Here is a 27,868-nt window from a genome sequence, read left to right on the forward strand (position 1 = left end):
TCTCCCTCCACTCCACTCTCCTGCTGGTAATAGCTTATCTAAAGTGATCACTCTCCTTACAATGTATATGATAATCAAGGTGGGCCATTTCCAGCACAAATCCAGGGTTTAACAAGAATGTCTGAGGAACAGTTGCGGGGAGGGGGGGTGATAAACAAAGGGAAATAGGCTTGAACAGACAGAGACTGGGAATGGTTGATTCATTATAAAAAGTAACCTAAGTTAATTGTATCCAATTTGCAAATTAATTCCAATTCAGCAGTATCTCATTGGAGTCTGTTTTTGAAGTCACTTTGAGATCAGAAATCGAGTGACCAGAAAGATTGATGTGTTCTCCAACTGGTTTATGAATGTTTTTATATATATATATATATATATATATAATGTTACAACTACAATACCCACCTGTGGAAGTGAAGAAACAGATTGATAGAGCCAGAAGAGTTCCCAGAAGTCACCTACTACAGGACAGGCCTAACAAAGAAAATAACAGAACGCAACTAGCCGTCACCTTCAGCCCCCAACTAAAACCCCTCCAACGCATTATCAAGGATCTACAACCTATCCTGAAGGACGACCCCACACTCTCACAAATCTTGGGAGACAGGCCAGTCCTTGCCTACAGACAGCCCCCCAACCTGAAGCAAATACTCACCAGCAACCACATACCACACAGCAGAACCACTAACCCAGGAACCTATCCTTGCAACAAAGCCCGTTGCCAACTGTGCCCACATATCTATTCAGGGGACACCATCACAGGGCCTAATAACATCAGCCACACTATCAGAGGCTCGTTCACCTGCACATCTACCAATGTGATATATGCCATCATGTGCCAGCAATGCCCCTCTGCCATGTACATTGGTCAAACTGGACAGTCTCTACGTAAAAGAATAAATGGACACAAATCAGATGTCAAGAATTATAACATTCATAAACCAGTCCGAGAACACATCAATCTCTCTGGTCACTCGATTTCTGATCTCAAAGTGACTATCCTTCAACAAAAAAACTTCAAAAACAGACTCCAACGAGAGACTGCTGAATTGGAATTAATTTGCAAATTGGATACAATTAACTTAGGCTTGAATAGAGACTGGGAATGGTTGATTCATTATAAAAAGTAACCTATTTCCCCTTGTTTATTCCTTCCCCCCCACTGTTCCTCAGACGTTCTTGTTAAACCCTGGATTTGTGCTGGAAATGGCCCACCTTGATTATCATACACAGTGTAAGGAGAGTGATCACTTTAGAGAAGTTATTACCAGCAGGAGAGTGGGGTAGGGGGAGAGAAAACCTTTTGTAGTGATAAACACCCATTTTTTCATGGTCTGTGTGTATAAAAACATCTTCTGTATTTTCTACAGTATGCATCCGATGAAGTGAGCTGTAGCTCACGAAAGCTTATGCTCAAATAAATTGGTTAGTCTCTAAGGTGCCACAAGTACTCCTTTTCTTTTTGCAAATTCAATGAAGTAACTCAATTTAAAACTATAATTTGACTTGATATTAAAACTTTTGAACAAAAAACAAAATTGGACAAAACTAGATAGGGTGGATGGGACAATGGAATTTAAATCAGTGTCAACTTAACAAAATCTAGCAAAATCATTAATACTTCTCTTATTTTGTCTTAAGAAGGAAGCATTCTTAGGCTAAGCATGATTCTTAAATGAAATTCACAGTCATATGATTACTACAGCTTGAAATGCAACAGCATTTAGACATGTCTCTAGCTGAAAATGGTTAGAATAATGCATACAAAAGTTGGAGTACATGAATCGCCAATTCTTCCTGGTTCAAAGCAAGAAAGTCGCAAATAAACCATTCTCCTGCCTCAGTGCCCAGAGCCAAGTCAGGACATCACATTGACAACCTAACCAAGCCCATCTCTGCATCTGTATGTATCAATTGTACTAAGGGAAGGCAGGATTCACAAAAGGTTCTTAGGCACCTTTCTAGGCACCCCTGTGATTACAACACTTCCACTTACTTCTCGTCTATCCCTGTAGGCTCTTAAACTCACTCACTTTTTTGCAGTAAAAGTCTTCTAGATGCCTGTGCTCCTACTTCTGGGCATGCACCCGGCTGCCTCACTCTAGGCAACCAAGCCCTTTTTTCTACTCTAAGCCCCAGTGCAATTCACAAACCAAGGGAAGGTAGGCAGAGGCCCAATCTGGTAGGCATGATCAGAGGCTCCCTCACTCCACACAGAACAGGCAGGAGTCTGGGAGAACGTGAAAGGAGATATTTCCCTCATAACTTTTAACCCTGTAGTTAGGGTGTTTAGCTAGGATGTGGAAGTTACATGTGAAAGCATGCAGTTTAAAACAGCACAAAGTCAGTTTTAGTTACAATGGTGTCACATTGAAATCCTATAACCCATTCCAGTTTGTGTTTCGAAGAATTTCCCCCAATCTGAAGCACTTTTAAGGCTGTATTACTTTTACTATTTCTAACTCTTTTCTTTTGTACCATTTGAAATTAGGATCTTTTTCATAGTTGGATGGAAGTTGCTGGGTTTATATGACTTGGGTACTTTTCAGTTAACAGCACCTACCAGCCCAAGAGTCCGGTTTTACGGAACAGAACTGAACTCCAATGGGTTCAGTGTTCTAGGAAAGCAATAACTATCTTCTCCAAGGCCAAATTCCAACTTCTCTTAAGCAAAGAAATTCCTTATGGAATTTTAGCAACAACAATTGATTTCTTAAACATTTGTGAACATTTTAGCAGCTGAAATTTCTGTAATCTTCTTCTTCGTGGCAGGATGTAGGATTTTGTCTTCAGGGACACTTAGAGAGTCATTGGAGCACAGGGACTGGACTCAGGGATATCCACCTCACACATGGGTGCCCTAACCACCAGTCTATAGAGTCATTTTCACTCTCTGTCTTGAGCAAATGACTCTTGGTTCTAGGACAGATTGAGACACCCACATCAGAATATCTGAGAGCTGAGAGGCCAGGGCACTCCCCTGAGACGTGGCAGAACCCTGTTCTAAACCCTTGGATTAAGTAGGCGGGGAGGGGACCTGGTCTCCCACATCTTGGGTGAGTACCCTAACCTCTGACCAAAAGCTTATGTAGGAGATTCCTGCACCGCAGAGTTAGGCAGCCTCTGAAAACATCTACTGGACTGAGTTCTATCATCAGAGCATCGTCTCACTTCCATGACTCATGAATTGCAAGCAGAGATATGCGCCTATTCCCATAAAAGGGACAGGGCTTAGGACATACCACTCTCATCAGCATGCTACACTGGCTACCTTACATGGCTCCCCATGTAATGTGTGGGGATTTGGGGATTCTATTCTAAGGCACCCCTCTCTCCTCATTCATTTTATAAGGGGCTTGGTCACATAACTCAGTCTTTGTGGATCCCACAACTGTTTCTCTGATATTCAAGGTACCCAAAAGTTAGGCATTTGCAACACTCAGTGTCACAAGGCTTAAGTCCTTTGGTGGATTCCAGCCTAAAAACACTATCAGGGATGAATGAGAAGTCACAGCAGACAAGAAAAATAGGGGGTTAGGTGTATAACATCAAACTTAAATGAAGTGGCTGAACACAAAACATTCAAATTTCCCAGCAAGTCATAATCAAGTCCCATCATAATGTTGGAATCTTATCTCAGCCTCTTGTTCTGCATGGCTCTGTTCTAGGGAGGAGATTTCATTCTCTGCTTTAATAAGGTTGCATGTCATAGAATCATAGAAGATTAGGGTTGGAAGAGACCTCAGGAGGCCATCTAGTCCAATCCCCTCTCAAAGCAGGACCAACACCAACTAAATCATCCCAGCCAAGGATTTGTCAAGCTGGGCCTTGAAAAACAATAAGGATGGAGATTCCACAACCTCCCTAGGTAACCCATTCCAGTGCTTCACTACCCTCCTAGTGAAATAGCGTTTCCTAATATCCAACCTAGACCTTCCCCACTGCAACTTGTCCTCACTACATGGCCTCTGATATTTGTCAGAATACGAAAAAATGTTATTCATTTGGCTCATCCCTAGCCAGCACACTTTTACGGTATGTGTCCTGGGTGGATTCTCAGACATCTCGTGAGGGATGAGTTGTGCTAGAAGGCTTTCCCGCACTCAGGGCACTCTTCCCCGTAGGTTCTCTGAGGTTTATTAGGGGCTGAGCTCTCACTGAACATTTCCTAAATTCAGGGCATTTAAAAACTTCTTCCCTTTGTGGATTCTCTGGTGGGCAACAAGGATTGACCTCCAACTGAGGCTTTTCCTGCACTTGGCAATTCATAGGGTCTTTCTCACCTTTAGGTTCTCTGATGTGATAGAATGTATGAGCACTGGCTGAAGCTTTTTCTGCTTGCAATGCATCTGTAGGCTCTCTCTTTTGTGTGGGTTCTCTGATGTTCAATAAGGCTTGAGCACTGAGTGAAGCTTTTCCCACAGTCAGAGCAGTAGAAGTGTTTCTCTCTTGTGTGGATTCTCCTATGTCTAACAAGGTCTGAGCTCTGACTGAAGCTTTTCCTGTAGTCAGGGCAGTTCATAGAATCATAGAATATCAGAGTTGGAAGGGACCTCTGGAGGTCATCTAGTCCAACCCCCTGCCCAGAGCAGGACCAATCCCCAACTAAATCATCCCAGCCAGGCTTTGTCAAGCCTGACCTTAAAAACTTCTAAGGAAGAGGATTCCACCACCTCCCTAGGTAACGCATTCCAGTGTTTCACCACCCTCCTAGTGAAAAAGTTTTTCCTAATATCCAACCTAAACCTCCCCCACTGCAACTTGAGACCATTACTCCTTGTCCTGTCATCTGCTATCACTGAGAATAGTCTAGATCCATCCTCTTTGGATCCACCTTTCAGGTAGTTAAAAGCAGCTATCAAATCTCCCCTCATTCTTCTCTTCCGTAGACTAAACAATCCCAGTTCCCTCAGCCTCTCCTCATAAGTCATGTGTTCCAGACCCCTAATCATTTTTGTTGCCCTTCGCTGGACTCTCTCCAATTTTTCCACATCCTTCTTGTAGTGTGGGGCCCAAAACTGGACACAGTACTCCAGATGAGGCCTCACCAATGTCGAATAGAGGGGAACGATCACATCCCTCGATCTGTTGGCAATGCCCCTACTTATACAGCCCAAAATGCCATTGGCCTTCTTGGCAACAAGGGCACACTGTTGACTCACATCCCGCTTCTCGTCCACTGTAACCCCTAGGTCCTTCTCTGCAGAACTGCTGCCTAGCCATTCGGTCCCTAGTCTGTAGCGGTGCATTGGATTCTTCCGTCCTAAGTGCAGGACTCTGCACTTGTCCTTGTTGAACCTCATCAGATTTCTTTTGGCCCAATCCTCCAATTTGTCTATGTCCCTCTGTATCCTATCCTTACCCTCCAGCGTATCTACCACTCCTCCTATATCTAGTTATAGGGTTTCACTCGTGTGTGAATTCTCGTATGTCTAACAAGGTCTGAGCTTTGACTGAACCTTTGCCTGCAATCAGAGTAGTTATAGGGTTTCTGTCCTATATGAATTCTCTGTTGTGAAATGAGGTGTGAGTGTTCACTGAAGCTTCTCTCGCAGTCAGAGCAGCTGAAGGGTTTTTCTCCTGGTTGGATTATAAAATGTCTGTTAAGATTTAAGCGTCGACTGAACCTTTTCCCAATATCGAGGCAGTTAAAGGGCTTCTCGCCTGTGTGCGTTCTCTGATGTTCAATAAGGTATCAGCTCTGATTGAACCTTGTTCCGCAGTCAGAGCAGCTATTGGCAATGTTTCTTCTTTTATTTTACATCCACGTATGGAATTAATTTTGTTATGTTCACCAATATGGAGGTGATGTGTGGCAGGGGTGGGGCCGAAGGGGTTCAGAGTGTGTATGTGGGTTGCTCAGGGCTGGGGCAGAGAGTTGTGGCGCATGGGGGTGAGGAGTCTGGTTGGAGGTGTGGGCTCTAGGGTGGGGCCGTGGATGAGGGGTTTGGGATGCAGGACGGGGCTCAGAGTTAGGGCAGAGAGTTGGGGTATGGGGGGGTGAGGACTTCGGGGTGGGGCCAGGGATGAGGGGTTCAAGGTGTGGGAGGGGGCTCAGAGCTGGGGCAGAGGGTTGGGGTATAGGGGGTGAGGGCTCTAGTTGGGGGTGTGGGGCCAGGGATGAGGGGTTTGGGGTGCAGGCTGCCCCAAGGAGAAAAGACTCCCCCCAGCCCTCTCTCACCGCACCAGCCTGGGGTCAGGGGAAAGCACCTCTCCGTGTCTCCCCATCCACGATAGCTACGGGTCCGGAGGAGAGGCACCTCTCCCCATCCCCAATAGCTCCGGGTTGGGGCCAGGGGAGAAGCGTCTCTCCCCACCTGGGCAGCCCTTGATAGCCTGCTGTGCAGTTTAGAGGGAACTTAGGTTATAGGGTTTCTGTCTTGTGTGAATTTTCTGATGTGCAATAAGGTGTGAGCTTTCACTGAAGCTTTTCCCGCAGTCAGAGCAGTTACAGGGTTTCTCTCCTGTGTGGGTTCTCCTATGTCTAACAAGGTCTGAACTCTGACTGAAGCTTTTCCCGCAGTTATAGGGTGTCTCTCTTGTATGTATTATCTGATGTTTAATAAGGTATGAGTTTCGACTGAACCTTTTCCCACAGTCAGGGCAGTTATAGGGTGTCTCTCTTGTATGTATTATCTGATGTTTAATAAGGTATGACCGCCGGGTGAACCTTTTCCTGCAGTCAGAGCAGTTATACGGTTTCTTTCCTGTGTGGATTGTACGATGACTGTTAAGATTTGAGCGCCGACTGAAGCTTTTCCCACAGTCAGAGCAGTTGAAGGGGTTCTCGCCTGTGTGGATTCTCCTATGTCTAACAAGGTCTGAGATCTGACTGAAGCTTTTCCTGCAGTCAGGGCAGTTATAGGGTTTCTCTCCTGTGTGGATTCTCCTATGTCTAACAAGGTCTGAGCTCTGACTGAAGCTTTTCTCACAGTCAGGGCAGTTATAGGGTGTCTCTCTTGTATGTCGTCTCTGATGTTTAATAAGGTATGAGTTCCGACTGAAGCTTTTCCCACAGTCAGAGCAGTTGAAGGGCTTCTCTCCTGTGTGGGTTCTCTGATGTTCAATAAGACTTGAGTGCTGACGGAAGCTTTTCCTGTAATCACTGCAAGTGTAGTGTCCCTCTTCATGGGGGATTTTCTGTTGATTGGTTTCTTTGTTTCTTTTCACCCCTCTGCTCCTGTGAGAGGATGTACTCCGTCCCTCCCCTAGATGGTTTCCCTGCTGTCTTTGTGGCCTGTGCTGACTCTCGAAGGTTTCTCCCTGCTCAGGACTCTGGGAAACACACTCTTCAGATCTTCCCCATAACATCCCATGCAGTGCCACTTGCTCAGGACCTTCCTGCTCAAGACTTTCCTCGCTGTTATCATTCACTGTCCCCTCCCCTGTGGGATAGAGAGATAATCCAGACAGGAGTCATTCTCTGTGCTTGAGGGAAAGGAAAACTCTGAAAGGGGAACAGGAAAAGGGGGGAACACACACAAATAACGGCTGGGGAGATTGAAATATCATGAGCTGAGTTCATTCTCCTTCCTCAAAACCCCTCCCCAGAGGAGAGAATCCATCTTTCCTTCACATCCTCTCACTAGAGATGAAGACAGGCTGAAGGGCCACATACACTTGATGAAAATGCAGAAGTGACATCTGCTATGAGGTTTGAGTCAGTGTAGCTGATTCCTCACCTGTGTGGGTGTCGCTGATGATCTCCCCTTCCTCAGAGCCCTGGAGATCCGGAACCCGCAGCTCCTCACCTCGCTCCACCCAAGATATCACATTAGGTTTGGAAATTGGAAATCCTACTTGGGAAACAATTAATCAAGTGTTGATTTTGTTCATTAACGTCAGTCCTATCACTACTTCCAGACCCAGGATCTGAGTCGCCCACCCAGAGAGGCTCCTCTCCCATCTTACAGAGACTGGGCTATAGATTGTACAAGATCCCATGACACACTCATCTGGAGTAAAGGTGCATCGCCTCTGCCTTGGGAATGCCCCAGCTTGTGCCCCAGGGAAGTTGAGCATTCTGCTACACTCTAGGATACAACTGAATCTCCATCACGGCCCATTCCATGCACCGCATCACAGGCCAGAACACATTACTTAAAATGTGAGCTCCTGTGAGGGCTTGTAGGTCTGAAACCGAGGCCCTCAGGCAGTGCTCATACTGCAGCTGCCGCCTGGCAGACCACTTAGAGCTTGCAGAGAAAGGAGTTAGCAGAGTTCTAGCTCCCAGGGGCTCTCTTCTGACTTGGGGGGGGGGAAGCTAGCCCCACTCCTTGGCTCGGATGCACTACTTAAACCAGAAGGAGAGAGAGGAAGCTGTCTGAGGAACGAGGTGAATCCTTGGCTGGCTGCTTCAGATCCTCCCTTTACTCCAAAGTCCTGAACGCCTTACTGCCTGTGCCTGGGTGGGACCCTCCAGCTGCCCACAATAGCTGCTGCTCCCGCAGCTGGCCATAGTGGCGTTTGGCTGCGCTGATCCTCCAGGAGTGTGTGTGGCTATTGCTGCAGCTGAGCTCCCCCTCAACTGCTTTGGTCCTACTCTGCCAGCAGCAGCAGCCGCCTCTTTGTGTTGTTTCCCAACCTTCCTCGGGTGCCCAGTCCCCCACCTCCTTCACCTTTGTCTGGGTGCAGGTGGCTCAGTCACACCCCTCTTGGTTGGACAGAATCTACTTTTCACATTTTCATATCTTGTGGGCCCATTCCTCACACATTCAGCCAGACTCCTTCTCAGACCTAAGTTCCCTCTAAGCTGCATGGTGCGCAGCTGCCTATTAAGCCCTGCGCATGGGCTCAGGACTGCAGAGGGGAGAGGCGTCCCTCCCTGCCGGCCCCAGCACGGACCTGCCCCAGACTTGCCACGGCTGGGGGAGAGGAACCCCTCCCTCGGCCCAGCCCAGACCTGCCAGAGCTGCTGCAGTTGGGGAGAGGCGACTCTCCCCCCGAGCTGCTGCAGCGAGAGAGGGCTGGGGGGAGTCCTCTCTCCCCACCGCAGCCCCAGGGCAGCCTGCACCCCAAGCCTCTCATCCCCAGCCCCATCCCAGAGCCCGCACTCCCAGACAGAGCCCTCATCCCCCCACACCCCAACACTCTGCCCCAGCCCTGAGCCCCCTCCCACACTCCAAACCCCTTGGCCCCACCCCACCACATGAATTTTGTTATGTGCACCAATATGAAATCCATATTGGTGCACATAACAAAATTCATTCTGCACATGGATGTAAAAAATTAGAGGGAGCACTGTCTCGGACCATCATTTAGTCTTGGGAAGGTCCCCCTGTGACATTATATGATTAAAATATGACCATGTAAATCATTCTTGCTACCACTGTTATACAACTGGAACAAATCTTGTGCAAAGTATGTCATGTGAGGTGTCAATGGAAAAGTTATGATTTGCTGACTATGATTATCCTGTTTGTATGTGTATATCATTTTTGTATCTCAAGTTATGAATATTGCCTATGTATCTCTATTTCAAATGTGTTTGCTCTTGTTTTTATACCCACAAGGTAGTTTACATCTAGTCTAGCCTGCATATTGTGAATAGAATATTCTGGTTGATGGCCCATCAACAAAAACCATGGAAAAAGCTCATCCGCACCTGATGGACTTTCCTGTGGGCGTTTCAGCCAGACTATGGGTAATGCCTGCCATGGCGCATCGAAGTATGCAAGGGCATGTGACCAGCTCATGTGTCGCTAAATTCCATCTTGTGCCTGTACTTTTCAACTAACTATGCTGGGGGCTTTTCTTGGAACAATGAGTGTCACTCCACATGGCAGAAACTACAAAAGGCCCTAGGAACATCTTCATTTTTCCGTTTTCCTGCTCTGATCTCTGGACTACGCACTTATACTAATGGGAGCATTCTAACCAAAGGACTGAGGACCTTCCAATCTTTTAGAAGGAAGCAGAGACTTAACAAGCCAGTAGTTTATGCCATCACTGCTTCAAACCTGATACAAAAACTTTGCAAAGTGTGTATGTATTTGATTCCTTTAACCGATTTTAACTCTCCCCTCTTTCTCTTCTCTTATAAATAAACCTTTAGATAATTAGATACTAAAGGATTGGCAACAACGTGATTATTGGGTAACATCTGAGTTATATATTGAGCTGGGTACATGGCTGGTCCTTTGGGATTGGAAGAATCCCTTGGTTGATTAAATTGGTTTTAAATAGCCACTCATCATTAAGTCTAGTGTTTGGGTGTTGAAATAAGGACTGGAATACCCAAGGAGGCTGCCTTTCTGACTTCTTGTTAGCCAGTGTGGTGAGACAGAAGTTTATTTTCATTGCTGGTTTGGTATATCTTATGGAAGAATAATCACCAGTTTTGGGGTGTGTCTGCCCTATTGCTTAGCAGTTTGTCCTGAATTTGGTATTCTCAGTTGTGACCCACGGAGGCAAAGTTTTAGTAAAATCCATGGAACCAGGTCAATTAAACTTTGGATCAGAACCCAAACTAGTCAAAAATTTGAAATTTTACATTGAGAGTTTTGGTGGTTGAAGAGTAATTACAATGAGTGAGCAACGATCATATGAGGGTCCTGACAGAAAAACCCTGGAAGATTTGTGCTCCCGAAAGGCTTTATCCTTTAAGAAGAAAGCCACTGATCAAGCACTGAAAAATCTGCTAAAGGACTTTGACTAGAAAGAGGGTAACCAAATATACCCCAACACTGCCACCTTTTATGTAAATGCTGTTACTGTGAGCTCAGGAGGAGGTAACCATAAATTGTGCCAATGCTATGTATGGGGGTAGCAATAGGAAATTCCTAAAGAGTCTAAAAATCAACGGTAAAAGCTGTTTAGGGCAAGTTACAGCTTCTAACATCATTCTAGTTCAAGCAGATCTTGTCAAAAGAGGAAGATTATTTACCAGATAAGAGTGTAAAATTTTGTAATCCTCTTATGAGTTTACTGTGAGTGTGCCTTTATCCAGAACCCACCTGGAATGGAATGGTAGTAAACATGAAGTTATAATTGGTGTAAGGAATGTATTGCCTACAGATCTTTTAACTGGGGGTGACATTAAAGCTTTATTCAAATCAAGTTAATACCATGAACCAGTCAGACATGAAGTATGAAGGTATGCCCTGTGCTTTACCTGCTACTAGTGTGGAGAGTTATGACCAGGAAGGGACTGATCCTAAACCTGTGTCGATTGGTTTGTGGTTGCTGAAGCAGCAGAAGATAGAGAGGCCCACCTGTGCCATGTTACATGTGGGGGCTTGTCTGGGATCCTGAGCCAACGGACGTGGTTGGCAGCCTAGAGATGGAGGAGACCCTGCAATGGCTTGTAAAACAGCAGGAACAGATGCAGAAGACCCTGCAAGGCTTCCAGCAGTCCCAGCAGGCTGAGAGACAGGCCTTACTAACCTGGCAGGCAGAACAGCAGAAAAGCCTACAGAACTTTATGAGAGAGCATGTCAGTGTGCAGCAGCAACTCCTGCAACAAATGGTGAGTCCTGTGGTAGGGGATGGCACCTGGCCACCAGCCTCGGGACTCTGTAAAACGGGCCCAGCAGATGACCTGGATGCCTTCCCCAGTACGTTCGAGTGGGTAGCCATGGGTGCCAGATGGGGTAGGGCAACCTGGGCCCTATGGCTGGCTCCCTACGTGGTGGGAGAAGCTCAAGTGGCCTACATGGCCTTGTGTAAGGAACAGGCCTGGAACTATGAGATGGTGAGGGTGGCCATCCTAGACTGGGTGGGCCTGTTGGCAGAGTAATACTTTGCTATAGGGCCTCCCAGAGAATATCCAAGTCTGGGTCAGACAACATCAGCCAAGTACAGTCCATGCAGCAGTCAAGCTGACCGAGGAGTACACGGAGGCAGACGTTCCCCGAGGGGAGCGCCAACCCTATAAAGACAGAGCGTTGGGGAAGAAACCCCTTCCTGGGAAAGGCCCAGAGAGGAAGAAGGAACCCTGAGGAGCTCCCATTAGAGCCGGCACGATAGTTTGCTGGCAGTGTGGGTGGCCAGGACATAAAAAGTGGTACTGCTTGGATATGGAATGTGGCTGGACCAAATTTTGTGGCTGGACTAATGATGAAGGGCAGGCAAGGGGGCAGGGGCTGTCCACTATCCCGGTGCAGGTGGGGAGGAAATCCCATAGGGGCCTGGTGGATACAGCTTCAGCCTGCTTGCTTGTCCAGAGGGGGCTGGTAAAACAGCACTGGATGACTCCAGGTGCACGGATGGCCCTGGAGTGTATCCACAGGGACAGGAGATACTGCTCGGTGGCCCAGGTGCCCCTAGAAGTGCAGGGCAGCTTTAAATGGAAGTGGATCGGGGTAGTAGAGGGGTTACCATACCCTGTTATGTTAGGTATGGACTGGGGCCCTCCCCACCGAGGGAAAAGGAAAGGTCCCCCAAAGGAGGAGGCGGGCACTCCTAGACTGAGAAGCCCTGGGGAGGAAGAGAAGCAAGGTCCTCGGGGTAGCGAGAGAACCCTAGCAGTATGAGAACCCTAGACATCAGAGCCCAGATAGGGTAGACAGAGGGGAAGGAGGTGTGGGGCAGATGGCCAGCCCAAGCCCCTTAGAGGAAGAAAAGTGGCAACTGGAGTTCCCCACAACACAGATCCCAGGAGAAGAAATGGGGACCCTGCTTGGTGGCTTGGGAGAACCCGAGGATCAGGGTGTCCAGCAGGAGGCTGGGATTGGCCCTGACCCCCTACTGAAAGAAAAGGGAATAAAGGAAAAGGGATGCCCACAAAGATGCGATTGGTGTGAAGATCTGTGGGTGGCGGCAGAGCTATGGGGACATCCACCCCCCGACCAGTGTACTTCCTGGGGTATGAAGGAAACCCCAAGAGATGATGCAGGTGATTGTCCGAAAGAGGGGGAAGAGACTTCCCAGGACGAACCCCACCGGAAGGGGGCAGAGAGGCCAAGGACTGACTAACCTGGTTATTCATAAGGGGGGAGATGTGTGACAGGGTGCTGGCTAGGAAACCCTGAGCCAGACCTCTGTCACACCAGCTCCAATCAGGAAAGGGGAATTGGAGTTGGCTGAGCAAGCCCAGGCCCAAGTGGCAAATAGGGAAGAGCTGCCAGCCTCGTTAGCCAGGGACTACATAAAGGCTGGAGGGAAGGAAGCCAGGGGGAGGAAAGGGAGGAGTCAGGGAGTTAGAGGCCAATCTCCCCTGCTGGCCGCAGAAGCTAGCGGTCCCTGAGGCTGTAAGCCTGATGCTGTCTGTAGCTACAAGGTGGTAGGAACTTGTACTGTAAATAAAGCACACAGGTGATTGCACCAAAGCAAAGGTGGTTTGTGGGTGCAGAAGCGGCAGAAGATAGAGAGGCCCACGTACACTCTGTTACACTTGGAAACTTGCTGAAGACTTACAACACTGATATCCTCATGTTGCAAGAGACCCATGTTGGCAATGACCAACAGGCTAGGTGCTACTGTATCTATGGATACAACCTAACAACTAGCCATTATCATCCTAAATATGGCTTGGCAATATACATCAAGGACACCATTACAGATTTTAATATTATCCCATCAACCAAAGAGGAGACCACCTTTACCACAGCTATCAAAGTAGGGGAGCTCCACATTACCAACATCTATAAAGCCCCCAGCACAAGATGGCCAAAACCAGTGCTACTCAGCACTCTTATTCCATGCATCTATGCAGGTGATTTTAATAGTCACCACGCTATGTGGGGCTATAAAACAAATGAAACCGATGGCAAAAATCTCATGGACTAGATATCTTCACAAGACTTACAACTAATCTATGAACTAAAACAACAATCAGCATTCCATTCAAGTCGCTGGCAATGTGGGTACAATCAGGACCTAACATTCATGTCTAAAGACCAAAGTGGTAACACTCATCGTAACACGTGAAGGACAATTGGCATTTCCAAACAGCCAACACAGACCTATAATGATCCACGTAGGCATTGAAATCCCTGTGTTCTTTCCAAAAGAGGTAGTACGATGGAATTTTGCTAAAGCTGATTGGGTTGCGTATAAAGAAACTGTTCAGAAAACTGTTGCAAGGATTCTAGCAAGACCGGAATGCTATCAACGGTTTGCAGGACTCCTGAAAGTAGCAAGAAAGAAGAACATTCCCTGAGGCTTCTGGAAAAAGCACACTCCCTGCTGGACGAGAGAGACGCAGAGGTTGCTCCAGCAATACAAGCAGACCAGGAACTCTCACACCGCAAAAACCTTGCTACACTCCCTTGACACAGCAAGATGCCAGTGATGGCTTGAGTGCATGCAAAACCTTGATTTTACAAATTCAAGTTGTCGAGCCAGGACACTACTACATCATCTTGGGGCCACTAATCCCACAGAGTACTGGCCACCACTTGATAAATTACACACAAGAAGAGACGTCTATCCGTTGGGGGAGGGATAGCTCAGTGGTTTGAGCATTGGCCTGCTAAACCCAGGGTTGTGAGTTCAATCCTTGAGGAGGCCATTTAGGGATCTGGGGCAAAAATTGGGGATTGGCCCTGCTTTGAGCAGGGGGTTGGACTAGATGACTTCCTGAGGTCCCTTTCAACCCTGATGTTCTATGATTCTAACAACTTTACTGAACACTTGCATCAATCCCCGGAGGAGAACCTTCCACTGCCAACATTGAGGAAGTGAAAGAAGGACTTGCTGCGATGAAAAAAAGGGAAGGCTGCAGGCCCTGATGGTATTCTGCCAGAATTCCTCCACCTTCTGGATCTCAAAGGACTCCAATGGCTAGCAACGTTGTACTCCACTACCTTAAGGACACTACGGATCCCTGAAATATGGCATGAGGAATGGTGCTCCTGTCATGCAGGTAGGATGTGCTAGCAGTATAAGGGGCCTACCATCAATCAAACACAGCCCCCCCCACCCCATCCCCTCAGGCCCTGCCCCAAGGGGTATTATTTCTGGGGTCAAGACGGACACATGACCAGAAGCAAAAGGTGTCATGTGACCCCTCTAGGAACTCCTCTCACCACCCTCTACCAATCAGGATTTTTTTTGCCCCGTAGGACCGCCCTGAGAGGAGATTTAACCAGTGGGGGGAGGGATAGCTCAGTGGTTTGAGCATTGGCCTGCTAAACCCAGGGTTGTGAGTTCAATCCTTGAGGGGGCCATTGAGGGATCTGGGGCAAAAATTGGGGATTGGTCCACTTTGAGCAGGGGGTTTGGATTAGATGACCTCCTGAGGTCCCTTCCAACCCTGAGATTCTATGATTCTATGATGCTATGAGTTCTGGGGCGGGGTGATCCATCCAGAAGTGGGTCATGTGACCGCTCTAAGAACTCCTCCCATCACCCTCTATCAATCAGGATGGGTTCCAGCTGCAGAGGACCTCCCGGAGAGTGGATTTAATCAATCGGGGGGAGTTCTGGGGCGAGGGTAACCCTCCCAGAAGAGGGTCATGTGACCTCTCTAAGATCTCCCCCTATTGCCCTCTACCAATCAGATGTCCCAGTGCCTCTGCTACTGTAAAAGGAAAGTTAGCAAGAGTCCAGGCTATAAGCAAAAATCAGACCCTGTGACAAATATGCCTATTTGCAGGTTCACTGTCCAATACATGAACTTGGCAAAAGCAGGGCTGGTTTTACAAAAACACAAGCACTCCTAGGCACTAAGGAGTTGAAGATTTTTAAGAGCAGGTCAGACAGACACCTGTCAGGGATGGTCTAGATAATACTTAGTCCTGCCATGAGTGCAGGGGACTGGACTAGATGACCTCTTCAAGGCCCTACCACTTCTACGATTCTATCTAAGTATTCATGTAATCACATTCCAGAAGGGTAGTACGAGAACACCCAGATACAAGGTTATGGTGTAAACACATTCCCAGAAGATGATACAGGGACACACTGACCCCTCCTAAGGATAAGGTCAGAATGATAAGGGAATGGATAGAGATGTTTTGATTGAATCTACATATGCATCTGTAGTATGCAAGGTCTTGGAAAAACTTTTGAAGGGAAAAGTAGTTAAGGACATTGAGGTCAATGGTAAATGGGAAAAAATACAACATGGTTTTACAAAAGGTAGATCGTGCCAAACCAACCTGATCTCCTTCTTTGAGAAGGTAACAGATTTTTTAGATAAACGAAATGCAGTGGATCTAATTTACCTCGATTTCAATAAGGCATCTGATATGGTTCCACATGGGGAATTATTAGCTCAATTGGAAAAGATGGGGATCAATATGAAAATTGAAAGGTGGATAAGGAACTGGTTAAAGGGGAGACAACAACGGGTCATACTGAAAGATGAACTGTCAGGAGGTTACTAGTGGAGTTCCTCAGGGATCAGTTTTGGGACCAATCTTATTTTATCTTTTTATTACTGACCTTGGCACAAAAAGTGGGAATATGCTAATAAAGTTTGAAGATGACACGAAGCTGGGAGGTATTCCTAATACAAAGAAGGACCGGGATATCATACAGGGAGATCTGGATGACCTTGTAAACTGGAGTAATAGTAATAGGATGAAATTTAATAGTGAAAAGTGTAAGGTCATGCATTTAGGGATTAAGAACAAAAATTTTTGTTATAAACTGGGGATGCATCACTTGGAAGTAACAGAGGAGAAGGACCTAGGAGTATTGGTTGACCACAAGATGACTATGAGCCGCCAATGTGATATGACCGTGAAAAAAGCTAATGCGGTCTTGGGATGCATCAGGAGAAGTATTTCCAGTGGAGATAAGGAGGTGTTAGTACCGTTATACAAGGCACTGCTGAGATCTCATCTTGAATACTGTGTGCAATTCTGGTCTCCCATGTTTAAGAAGGATGAATTCAAACTGGAACAGGTGCAGAGAAGGGCTACTAAGATGATCTGAGGAATGGAAAACCTGTCTTATGAAAGGAGACTCAAGGAGCTTGGCTTGTTTAGCCTAACCAAAAGAAGGCTGAGGGCAGATATGATTGCTCTCTATAAATATATCAGAGGGATAAATACCAGGGAGGGAGAGGAATTATTTAAGCTCAGTACCAATGTGGACACAAGAACAAATGGATATAAACTGGCCATCAGGAAGTTTAGACTTGAAATTAGACAAAAGTTTCCAACCATCAGAGGAGTGAAGTTCTGGAATAGCCTTCCAAGGGGAGCTGTGGAGGCAAAAGACATATCTGGCTTCAAGACTAAGCTTGATAAGTTTTTGGAGGGGATGGTATGATGGGATAGCCTAATTTTGGCAATTAATTGATCTTTGACTATTAGCAGTAAATATGCCCAGTGGCCTGTGATGGGATGCTAGATAAGGTGGGATCTGAGTTAGTACAGAGAATTCTTTCCTGGGTGTCTGGCTGGTGAGTCTTGCCCACATGCTCAGGGTTTAGATGATCGCCATATTTGGGGTCAGGAAGCAATTTTCCTCCAGGGCAGATTGGCAGAGGCCCTAAGGGTTTTTCGCCTTCCTCTGCAGCATGGGGCATGGGTCACTTGCTGGAGGATTCTCTGCACCTTGAAGTCTTTAAACCACGATTTGAGGACTTCAACAGCTCAGACCTAGGTCAGGGGTTTGTTACAGGATGGGTGGGTGAGATTCTGAGGCCTGCATTGTGCAGGAGGTCAGACTAGACGATCATAATGGTCCCTTCTGATCTTAAAGTCTATGATTCTATGAATGTAAAGGGTGGGAACTAATCGCATCAGAGGGGCAATACATAACTTGTTTGTAACAGTGTATAAAAGAGGGGTGACAGAAGGGGTATCTTTGGCCAAGGAGGGAGCAGAAATTCCTGCCACTCACTGAGCTGGTCCATTGTCACAGGCATACATGTATTGGTGTACCTGTAACCATTGAGCAGGGACACTAGTACTATGCTTTGTTGGCAATAAACCTGGCTGAGCATCTTCCCATGACCTGAGTCTGTGGTGTTCTTGGGCAGTTCGATTAAGGTCTCCTGTGTCAGCTAGCTGCACAGAGCTGGTGCAGCACACAGAGAGAACACACACGCGGCCAACAACTGATGACACAAGGCATGCCTTGTGAGGTATCATTTAAAAACTCATAATTTGCTGATCAATAATATCAATGAACGTAGCAGTATTGTATGTGAAGTTATAAACATAAGCTGCAATCATAACTAAAAATATGTTTTACAGGTAAGTCTGTTCTCCAGCCACCACACTGAAAACTCACTTAAAATCACTACCAGTATCTCAAAGCAATCAGCTGTGCACAGATCCTGCTCGACTACACCACTGTGATGGGTTGGATCACAGAAATCCCCTTGGGGCTGCCAACTGATGTGCCAAGACTAATTCTGCCCCTGCTTTCCCTGCCAGCTTGAGACTCCAGCACCCTGTCTTGCTGAGCCAGACACACCAATCTGCTCCAACGCAGACCCAGGGTCTGAACCATGTGCCCCAAAGCTGCAGACTTAGCTGAAAGCAACTAAAGAAGTGTTCCTGCGTTTAACACTCAGATGCTCAACGCCCAATGGGGTCCAAAATCTAAATAAATCCGTTTTACCCTGTGTAAAGTTTATACAGAGTAAACTCATAAATTGTTTGCCCTCTGTAACACTGATAGAGAGATATGCACAGCTGTTTGCCCCCTCCCCCCAGGTATTAGTACATACTCTGGGTTAATTAATAAGTAAAAAGTGATTTTATTAAGTACAGAAAGTAGGATTTAAGTGGTTCCAAGTAGTGACAGACAGAACAAAGTGAATTACCAAGCAAAATAAAATAGAACATGCAAGTCTATGTCTAAGAAAACTGAATACAGATAAAAACCTCACCCAGTAAGCTTCCTTTTACAGACTAGTCTCCTTCTAGTCTGGTTCCAGCAATCACTCACACACCCTGTACTTACTGTCCTTTGTTCCAGTTTCTTTCAGGTGTCCTTGGGGGTGAAGAGGCTCTCTCTTGAGCCAGATGAAGACAAAATGGAGGGGTCTCCCAGGGGTTTAAATAGACTTTCTCCTGTGGGTGGACACCCCACCCCCTGTGTAGAATCCAGCTACAAAATGGAGTTTTGGAGTCACATGGGCAAGTCACATGTCCACGTATGACTGAGTTTTTTACCGGCCAAGCCACATTCCTGGGAAAGCTCAGATGTGGATTGGCATCTTTAAGATCCATTGTCTGTTAAGTGCTTCTTGACTGGGCATTTAACTTGCACATTCCTTTCTCAAGAAGCTGACCAAATGCTTAGTAAGTCTACTTCAAAATCAAGCCAGTACACAGCCAATATTCATAACTTTGAGTTCAAAAAAGATACATGCATACAAATAGGATGAATAGATTCAGTAGATCATAACCTCCACAGAGATATGTTACATGGCATATGTAGCATAAAACATATTCCAGTTATGGCATATATATATATACACACACACACACACACACACACACACACACACACACACATTCATAAGCATATTTCCATAAAGCCTTATGGGGGGCACCATCATAGTGGCCAAACCAGTTCCTCAGGGACAAAGAGCAAGCTGATGCCTCAGTCAGGTGAAAACAAGGCTGATGGACCATTACCTGCTCAATGGCCATTCTTTGGCCAGAAATGCGGTGGGACAAAAATGTACACCCTGGCAAAGAAAAAGCATGGTTTCCATCCACACAGACTTCCTGTCGCCTTGCCCCCAGCTGGAAATGCTTCTTCTCAAAGGGAGGACAGAACTATAAAAAGGGGAAAACACCCCAAGACACCCCCTCCCTCTCCCTGTCTGTCTCTGGCATCGCACCTAAGAAGACAAAACAGCTGTTGGACTCTGGGAGCGTGGTCCTGACCTAAAGAGTTTGGTCCGTAAGACTGCTGAAAGCATGTGATGAGAAACTTTGCTTGAAGAGAATACAGTTTGTTAAGAGAGGAGTGTGTTGGGGTCACCCTGAGGTAATCTTTAAGGCTGCTAAAAGCCAGGGTGTGGCAGGCTATCTGACTGCAACTCATATAGACATAGCTGGGAGTGACAAATGTTTTTGTAAAAGGAAATCATGCCTCATCAATCTATTAGAATTCTTTGAGGGGGTCAACAAGCAAGTGGACAAGGGTGATCCAGTGGATATCATGAACCTGGACTTTCAGAAAGTGTTTGACAAGATCTCTCACCAAAAGCTCTGAAGCAAAGTAAGCAGTCATGGGATAAGAGGGAAGGTCCTCTCATAGATCAATAACTGGTTAAAAGCGGGAAACAAATGGTAGGAATAAATGGTCAGTTTCAGAATGGTGAGAGGTAAATAGTGGTGTCCCACAGGGCCTTTCTTATAATTTTGAGGTCTTATGCCTTCCTCCATTGCCTCTGAGTCTTCTGATATGACCAGTAGCTTGCTTTCCTCCATCTGAGATGTCTCCTCCAAAATCTCTGTGAATTGACAGCGATCTCCTCAGGCCACACAAGTTGGTCTCTGCAATCAGATCTGTTGCAGCTGCTGAGGGTGGACACCTCCTTCCTGAACTCCTGTTGCACAATCCACCTTTTGTGGCACAGGGTGTGGAGGTTCCTGGTTTTGGCTGGTGTAATCAAAGTCCGTGACCTTCTCAACTATGCTTTGCAGGACTGGGTGGACCCAGTATGCTTGCCCAGTATATAGCACTGCTCACCCCACATGTCCCCCACTATGTGCTCCAGAACATAAAGGCTGCCCTATCCCCCGTCTCTGTGGCTTTTCCTGGGCAAGGTGTTCCTGACCGGCCCGTATCCCCTGGCTCTCTGGAGCATGGATGTCAGGCTCCTAGCCCATGAGCCCCACCATCATTTTCAATCTCCCATTTGAGCTGACTCATATTGATACAACCAGTGAGCCCCTCAGCCACATCACAAGAGAAGCTATACACACACACACTCTCCCCAATTCATTTCCTCGCACTCATGTCCTCCCCAGATACAAAATGGCTGGACATTTTGTCACCTATTGAGGAGAAGGAGCCCTGGTGGGCCAGCCTGTATTCCACCTTGATTCTGCGGCCGACCAGGAATATAAGTTGGTTGGGCTCTTTCATGTAGCGCGGGCATGTTGTTGACACAATTTTCAGACTTCCCTGGCACTTGTTCATTCTGTGGGAGAGGGAGACCCTGGCATATCCGTATCTGGAGTGTGACAGGTGGCAGCCCCTTTTCTGCACCCTCTGGAACCCCTTGTGCAGGGAAAAGTGCAGCAAGAATCTCAACATTTTTATTTATTCCCTGCCCATCCATGGCCCCACAAAGTCTCGGGACCTCCTCGTCGGCCTATTCTTCACCCTGGTGAAGAAGGCCATATATCTATCCAGGAGGAGAACATTGGATGGGGTGTATTTTGTGATGTGCGGTCAGTGACACAGCATCCTAACTGAGGCACATATTATTCAAAACCATCTTGTTCAGTGTCTGGTAACCAACACTCAATCCTGACAAAGTAATATTTGATAATTAGAAACAACTGGGGGGTGGGGGAGAGGAAACTGTCCACAGGTCATATGAGAGAATGTGGAGACCAGTGGACACATGGGGCATGAATGTATAGATGGGTAAAGCAAAATGGCCAAGAAACAGCGTTTAGCCCACTGAGTATTTTCAGTTCATACAGTATGCTTTTCCGGGATGATGGGTAAACATCCTCCCACAAAAAGACAAAAAAAGAAGGGAATGTAGACCTTTTTGGAGCCCTAGGCATAACTAACAGTGTGAACCAATGGCTGGGAACCAGAATAGGCCTGGCCTTGGCAGAATGGTACCACACTAGGTGTCAGCTAAGCAAGTAAGCACGTTCCTGATGGGTAAGGAGGGCATAAAAACAAAAAGATCTCTCAAGTAACTGTTAGGATATAGATATTCAGGCCTGTCTGTAAAGGCCTGTACTTTAAGAATTTAGGGGTATTCTTATTACTTGGCTAGTTCTAGAGGTATAAAAGAAAGAATCAAAATCACTGTCTGCTGGTGTAAGGTCCTTCTCTTACTGTGACAGTCTGAGGCCCTGTGCTTAGGCTCAGGCCTTTGGCTAAGCAGCAGAGGCAGCCATAAGCTAGGAAGTGAACAGTCACATCCTCACATTCCAAACTAGTCACACTGAAATAAGGTGCTATTGGGCTGTCAGGCACTATCAGGACAGGATTGTATTCCTGTCCAGAGAAAGGGAAGTGCCTAGAAAATGTAAAAGGAAACTTAGTTTGATAGCATCCTGTCTGGCAAGAACTCACTTATCAATAGCTGGGATGTAAAATCCTCACTTCTGTATTGTTTTGTCATTATAGTTCCCACTTTGCTATTGTTTGTCTGTATAATCTCTGTCTGGTTCTGTGATTGTTTCTGTCTGCTGTATAATTAATTTTGCTGGGTGTAATCTAATTAAGGTGGTGGGATATAATTGGTTAGCTAATCATGTTAAAATATGTTAGGATTGGTTAGTTAAATTTCAGTAGAATGATTGGTTAAGGTATAGCTAAGAATATTACTATATAAATTAGGGGCAAACAGGAAGTAAGTTGGGATTCGAAAATAAGGAAAAAGGAACTTGTATTTAAGCTTGCTGGAAGTTCACCCCAATAAACATCGAATTGTTTGCACCTTCGGACTTCGGGTATTGTTGCTCTCTGTTCATGCGAGAAGGACCAGGGAAGTGGGAGAGTGAAGGAATAAGCTCTCTAACAGTAACTACATAAACACATTGCTAAGAGATGGTAGAGGAACACACTGACCCCTTGTGAAAATAAGGATGGGATGACAGGATAATGGATAAGGATGTTTTGTTCAAACTAACTGGTACATGGATAAGGGTGGTAGCTACAGTTGGAGTGTAAGATGTATCTTCTTTGCATCAATGTATAGAAGGAGAAGTCACAGGAGGGGATATTTGTGGTAGCTCAGGGGACAGCATCTTGGTTTGCTGATTGAGTCGGTACCATTGTCGGGGTGGGGGGTGGGTGTGGAGGGACTAAAACACATTACTGTACCTGTACCCATTGACCTGGGACACTAGTACTGTGCTTCGTTGACAATAAACCTGGCCGAATGCGTTAGCCACTGAACCCAGCCTGTGGTCTTTCTTTAGGAACAACACTGAGGTGTGCTGAATGGGCAAGCTGCACTCTCTGCTAGTGCAGCTGACATCAGAGCTCCAGAAACAGCAGCACTGAGCAGCTGTTACAACACACTGTGGCGCTAACAACAAATCATACATCACTGCAGCCGCTACAGGAAGTGAAGATTATGAATTACAGCAGCACCTGGAATCTCCAGTGTAAATCAGGACCCCATTGTGCTATCAGGGTACTTACAGGGCCCCCCATGATCACAGTATCTGAGCATCTCCCAGATTTAATGTATTTATCCTTACACAGAACTGTGAAATAGAGACATACTATAATACCCATTGCAGAGACAGGGGACTGAGGCACAGTCTAAGTGACTTGCCCAAGGTTACTCAGGAAGTCTGTGGCAGAACAGGGAATTGAACGGAGGTCTCCTGAGACCAAGTGTAGTGTCTGAAAACAAGAAGAGCCCTCCTCACTTTTTTCTACTACAGCGATACACCCCACAGAAGGCTCACAGAGCATTAACTGCTCCATAAGCCCTCACTCAGTCCCAGAACCCAGCCCCGCTCACAGCGATCAGCAATAGCCAGGAAAGGACTCCAGGAACCGCACCCTCCTTCCCAGAGTTCAGCACACTGGCACAAGAGGTAGGCCTGGAGGCACGAACAGCAGCCAGCCCCAGCTCCAGCACTTTGGTATATGCTGTTCCTGACTGGGCCCTTCCATTCACACCTCTAGCCAAGGCAGAACATGCACAAGATGGTGGTGAAGCACATTGAAACCTTGTTTGTGGGAAGAATAGCATCATTGTTATGTCACTGAATCTGCTGTTGTATGGGAGTGGACAGTCTCTCACACGGGAGCCAGTGATTATTGGGGCTGATCCCCCTGACATATGGGGGGCCAATGAAGAATCCTGAGCCAAACTCAACTCAGCTACTCCAGAGCCCACACAGCATCTGACAGCTGAGGGGACAGGAATCCTTACCCAGCGAGGTCACAGTCTCATAATTCTCCTGGATCACATCCCTGTAGAGGGCTCTCTGACCCGGGTCCAGCAGAGCCCATTCCTCCTCAGAGAAATACACAGCCACCTCCTCGAAGGTCACTGGCTCCGCTGCTGCCATTTCCTTTCCCTGTCTCTGGAGGGCATGGGATGATCCGGAGCAAGACATGCGTGTTCTGCAGCCTGTCAGGGTGAGAAGGACAATTGGAGACATTTCAGGAGGGGCTTTAATCCTTTCCACACCCCCGTCCCCCCCCGCAAACTCTTTTCCTGTTAACAGACATTCTAGACTCTGATATTTTGGGCAAATGCTTGAATCTAGATATTACATACACAACACACAAAAGTTAGATCCCAAATCCATATTCATTTCTTTCAATACGTGGCTTGAGTTTCCAAATTACTGCGCCTACAACAATGGGATTCAGTTCTGAGTGTCCGGTGTTTCTAAAAAACAAGATGCTTATTCAGCTGCCTGAATATGGATTTAGGTGTCTAAATTTAGGCTCCTGTATTTAAAGCCCCTAGTCTTCATCAGTCAATTTGAAGCACAGAGCAAGGCCCTTTCACCAGGACTAAAGCAACGGAGACTTTTTAAGCCCTCTTCACAACAGAGATTAGGTGAAGTCAATGGGACCATTCAGATGCTTAATATTAAACATGTGTTGTGAGTGTTTGCAGGATGAGATCCTAAAATCCACAGAATAGATTCACAGTACCAGAAGGGATCATTAGTCACGTAATCTGACCTACTGTGTGTCACAAGCCATTACACTTAACACAGTTACCCAGGTACAAACCTGTATTTCCCAAAAGCATATTTTCTAGAAAGTCATCCAGTCTTGATTTGAAGACATCAAGAGATATCCATTGGTCATTTGTTTCAGTGGCTAATCATCTTTACTATCAAACATTTGTGCCTACTCTCTAATCTAAATTTGTCTGGCTTCCATTTTCACTTGTTTGTTCACACTAAACCTTTATCCACTAGACCAAGGGTTCTCAAATTTCATTGCACTGTGACCCCCTTCTGACAACAAAAATTACTACACGACCCCAGAAGGAGGGATCAAAACCTGAGCTTGTCTGAGCACTGCCACACCAGGTTGGGGCCAAAGCCCGAGCCCCACCGCCCCAGGCGGGAAGGAGGAGGGCAAAGCCAAAGCCCAAAGGTGTCAGCCCCAGCCAGTAACCTGAGCCCCACCACCCAGGGCTGAAACCCTCGGGCTTTGGCTTTGTCCCCAGGTGGTGGGCCTTGGGCTTTGGCCTCAGCCCAGGGCTCCAGCACGTCTAAGTCAGCCCTGGCGACCCCATTAAAATGGGGTTGCGACCCACTTTGGGGTCCCGACCCACAGTTTGAGAACTGCTGCACTAGACTGAAGACACCTTGGGGATCCATTAGTTTCTCTCCATGAAAATACTTATACAGTGTAAGCAAGTCAGCTTTCAGTCTTTCAACATATTTATTTGTTTAAACCACAGCTATATTTAAACTGACCAGATTAAATATTTAAGTCTCTCAGATTTAAGGTGCTGCAATTTATGTACTTTAACTTCACCTCTTTAGTGTCACACCCTATAGACAAGCCCTTAATAAGGGAACAGAATAACAGGAATTGAAGGTAAAAACCCTATGTTAATTCCTTCAATTCACTGGTCTCCAACCTTTTTATGCCCAAGATAACTTTTTGAATCTAAGGGCAACTCAGGATCTACCCCGCCTCTTCCCAGAGGCCCTGACTCTTCCCCAAAGCCCCGCCCCACTCACTCCACCCGCCCGTCGCTCACTCTACTACACCCTCACTCACTTACACTGGACTGGGGCAGGGGTTCAGGAGGGGGTGCAGGCTCTGGGCTGGGGCCAAGGGGTTCGCAGTGTGAGAGGGGGCTCTGGGCTGAGCCTGGGGCAGATGGTTGGGGTGTAGGAGGGGGCTACGGGCTGGGGCAGAGGCAGAGAGTTCGGGTGCAGGAGGGGGTGCAGGGTGTGGGCTCTGGGAGGGAGCAGGACAGGGCTCCAGGCTGGGGCAGAGTGTTGGGGTGCAGGAGTGGGTACAGGATGATGGCTCTGGGAGAGGAGTCAGGGCTGGGGCATGGGGTGCAGGAGGGGGTTCAGGAGCGGTATGGGGTGCTGGCTCCAGAAGGGAGCTCAGGGCTGTATGTTGGGGTGCAGGAGGGGGGTTGGGGTGCTGGCTCTGGGAGGGGGCTCAGGGATGGGGGTTAGGGTGCGGTCTCCCGCTGGGCAGCACTTACCTCCAGTGGCTCCTGGTCGGCAGCAGGTGCAGCAAGGCTAAGGCAGGCTTCCTGCCTACCCCAGCCCTACACCGCTCCCGGAAGGGGCCAACACATCCCAGTGGCCCCTGCGACGCGGGGGGCATGTGGCTCCGTGTGCTGCCCCTCTCTGCAAGCCCCGCCTCCGCACCTCTCCTGGCCAATGGGAGCTGTGGGGGTGGTGCTTGCAGGCGGGAGCAGAGCATGGAGGAAGACCCCTGCTTCCCTGCCCCTGGGGCCACGGGGATGCAGTGGCCACTTCTGGGAGCAGTGTGGGGCCAGAGTAGGCAGGGAGTCTGCCTCAACAGCAGCCACGCTGTGCTGCCACCTGAGATTGCGATTGACTGGGAAATCCTCTAGAATCGACCAGTCGATTGCGATCAACCGGTTGGTGGCCACTGGACTAGATCAAGGTGACTCTGCAAGTCAATAGCAGATCATAGAATATCAGGGTTGGAAGGGACCTCAGGAGGTCATCTAGTCCAACCCCCTGTTCAAGCAGGACCAATCCCCAACTAAATAATCTCAGCCAGGGCTTTGTCAAGCCTGACCTTTAAAACTTCTAAGGAAGGAGATTCCACCACCTCCCTAGGTAACGCATTCCAGTGCTTCACTACCCTCCTAGTGAAAAAGTTTTCCTAATATCCAACCTAAACCTCCCCCACTGCAACTTGAGACCATTACTCCTTGTTCTGTCATCTGCTACCACTGAGAACAGTCTAGATCCATCCTCTCTGGAACCCCCTTTCAGATAGTTGAAAGCAGCTATCAAATCCCCCCTCATTCTTCTCTTCCGTAGACTAAACAATCCAGTTCCCTCAGCCTCTCCTCATAAGTCATGTGTTCCAGTCCCCTAATTGTTTTTGTTGCCTTACGTTGGACTCTCTCCAATTTTTCCACATCCTTCTTGTAGTGTGGGGCCCAAAACTGGACACAGTACTCCAGATGAGGCCTCATCAATGTCGAATAGAGGGGAACAATCATGTCCCTCGATCTGCTGGCAATGCCCCTACTTATACATCCCAAAATGCCATTGGCCTTCTTGGCAACAACGGCACACTGTTGACTCATATCCAGCTTCTCTTCCAGTGTAACCCCTAGGTCCTTTTCTGCAGAACTGTGGCCTAGCCATTTGGTCCCTCGTCTGTAGCAGCGTATGGGATTCTTCTGTCCTAAGTGCAGGACTCTGCACTTATCCTTGTTGAACCTCATCAGATTTCTTTTGGCCCAATCCTCTAATTTGTCTAGGTCCCTCTGTATCCTATCCCTACCCTCCTGTGTATCTACCTCTCCTCCCAGTTTAGTGTCACTTGCAAACCTGCTGAGGGTGCAATCCACGCCATCCTCCAGATCATTAAAGAAGATATTGAACAAAACCGACCCCAGGTCCGACCCTTGGAGCACTCCACTTGATGCTGGCTGCCAACTAGACATGGAGCCATTGATCACTACCCATTGAGCCCGACAATCTAGCCAGCTTTCTATCCACCTTATAGTCCATTCATCCAGCCCATACTTCTTTAACTTGCTGGCAAGAATACTGTGGGAGACCGTGTCAAAAGCTTTGCTAAAGTCAGGGAACAACACCTCCACTGCTTTACCCTCCTCCACAGAGACAGTTATCTCATC

The 27,868-nt window shown here is 47.2% G+C and overlaps 1 protein-coding gene across 1 annotated transcript; it reads right to left on the reverse strand.

Annotated features, from left to right (window-relative positions):
* Positions 1-4,285: 4,285 nt before the first annotated feature.
* LOC144273990 (uncharacterized) lies at positions 4,286-24,140 on the reverse strand. The gene is given in 5 exon segments (XM_077832711.1): positions 4,286-4,502; positions 5,460-5,732; positions 6,365-7,385; positions 7,683-7,799; positions 23,954-24,140. Coding segments are annotated over 5 exon segments (1,815 nt in total).
* Positions 24,141-27,868: the final 3,728 nt, after the last annotated feature.

This window comes from Eretmochelys imbricata, chromosome 14, assembly GCF_965152235.1.
Source record: "Eretmochelys imbricata isolate rEreImb1 chromosome 14, rEreImb1.hap1, whole genome shotgun sequence".
NCBI classification, from domain to species: domain Eukaryota; kingdom Metazoa; phylum Chordata; order Testudines; family Cheloniidae; genus Eretmochelys; species Eretmochelys imbricata.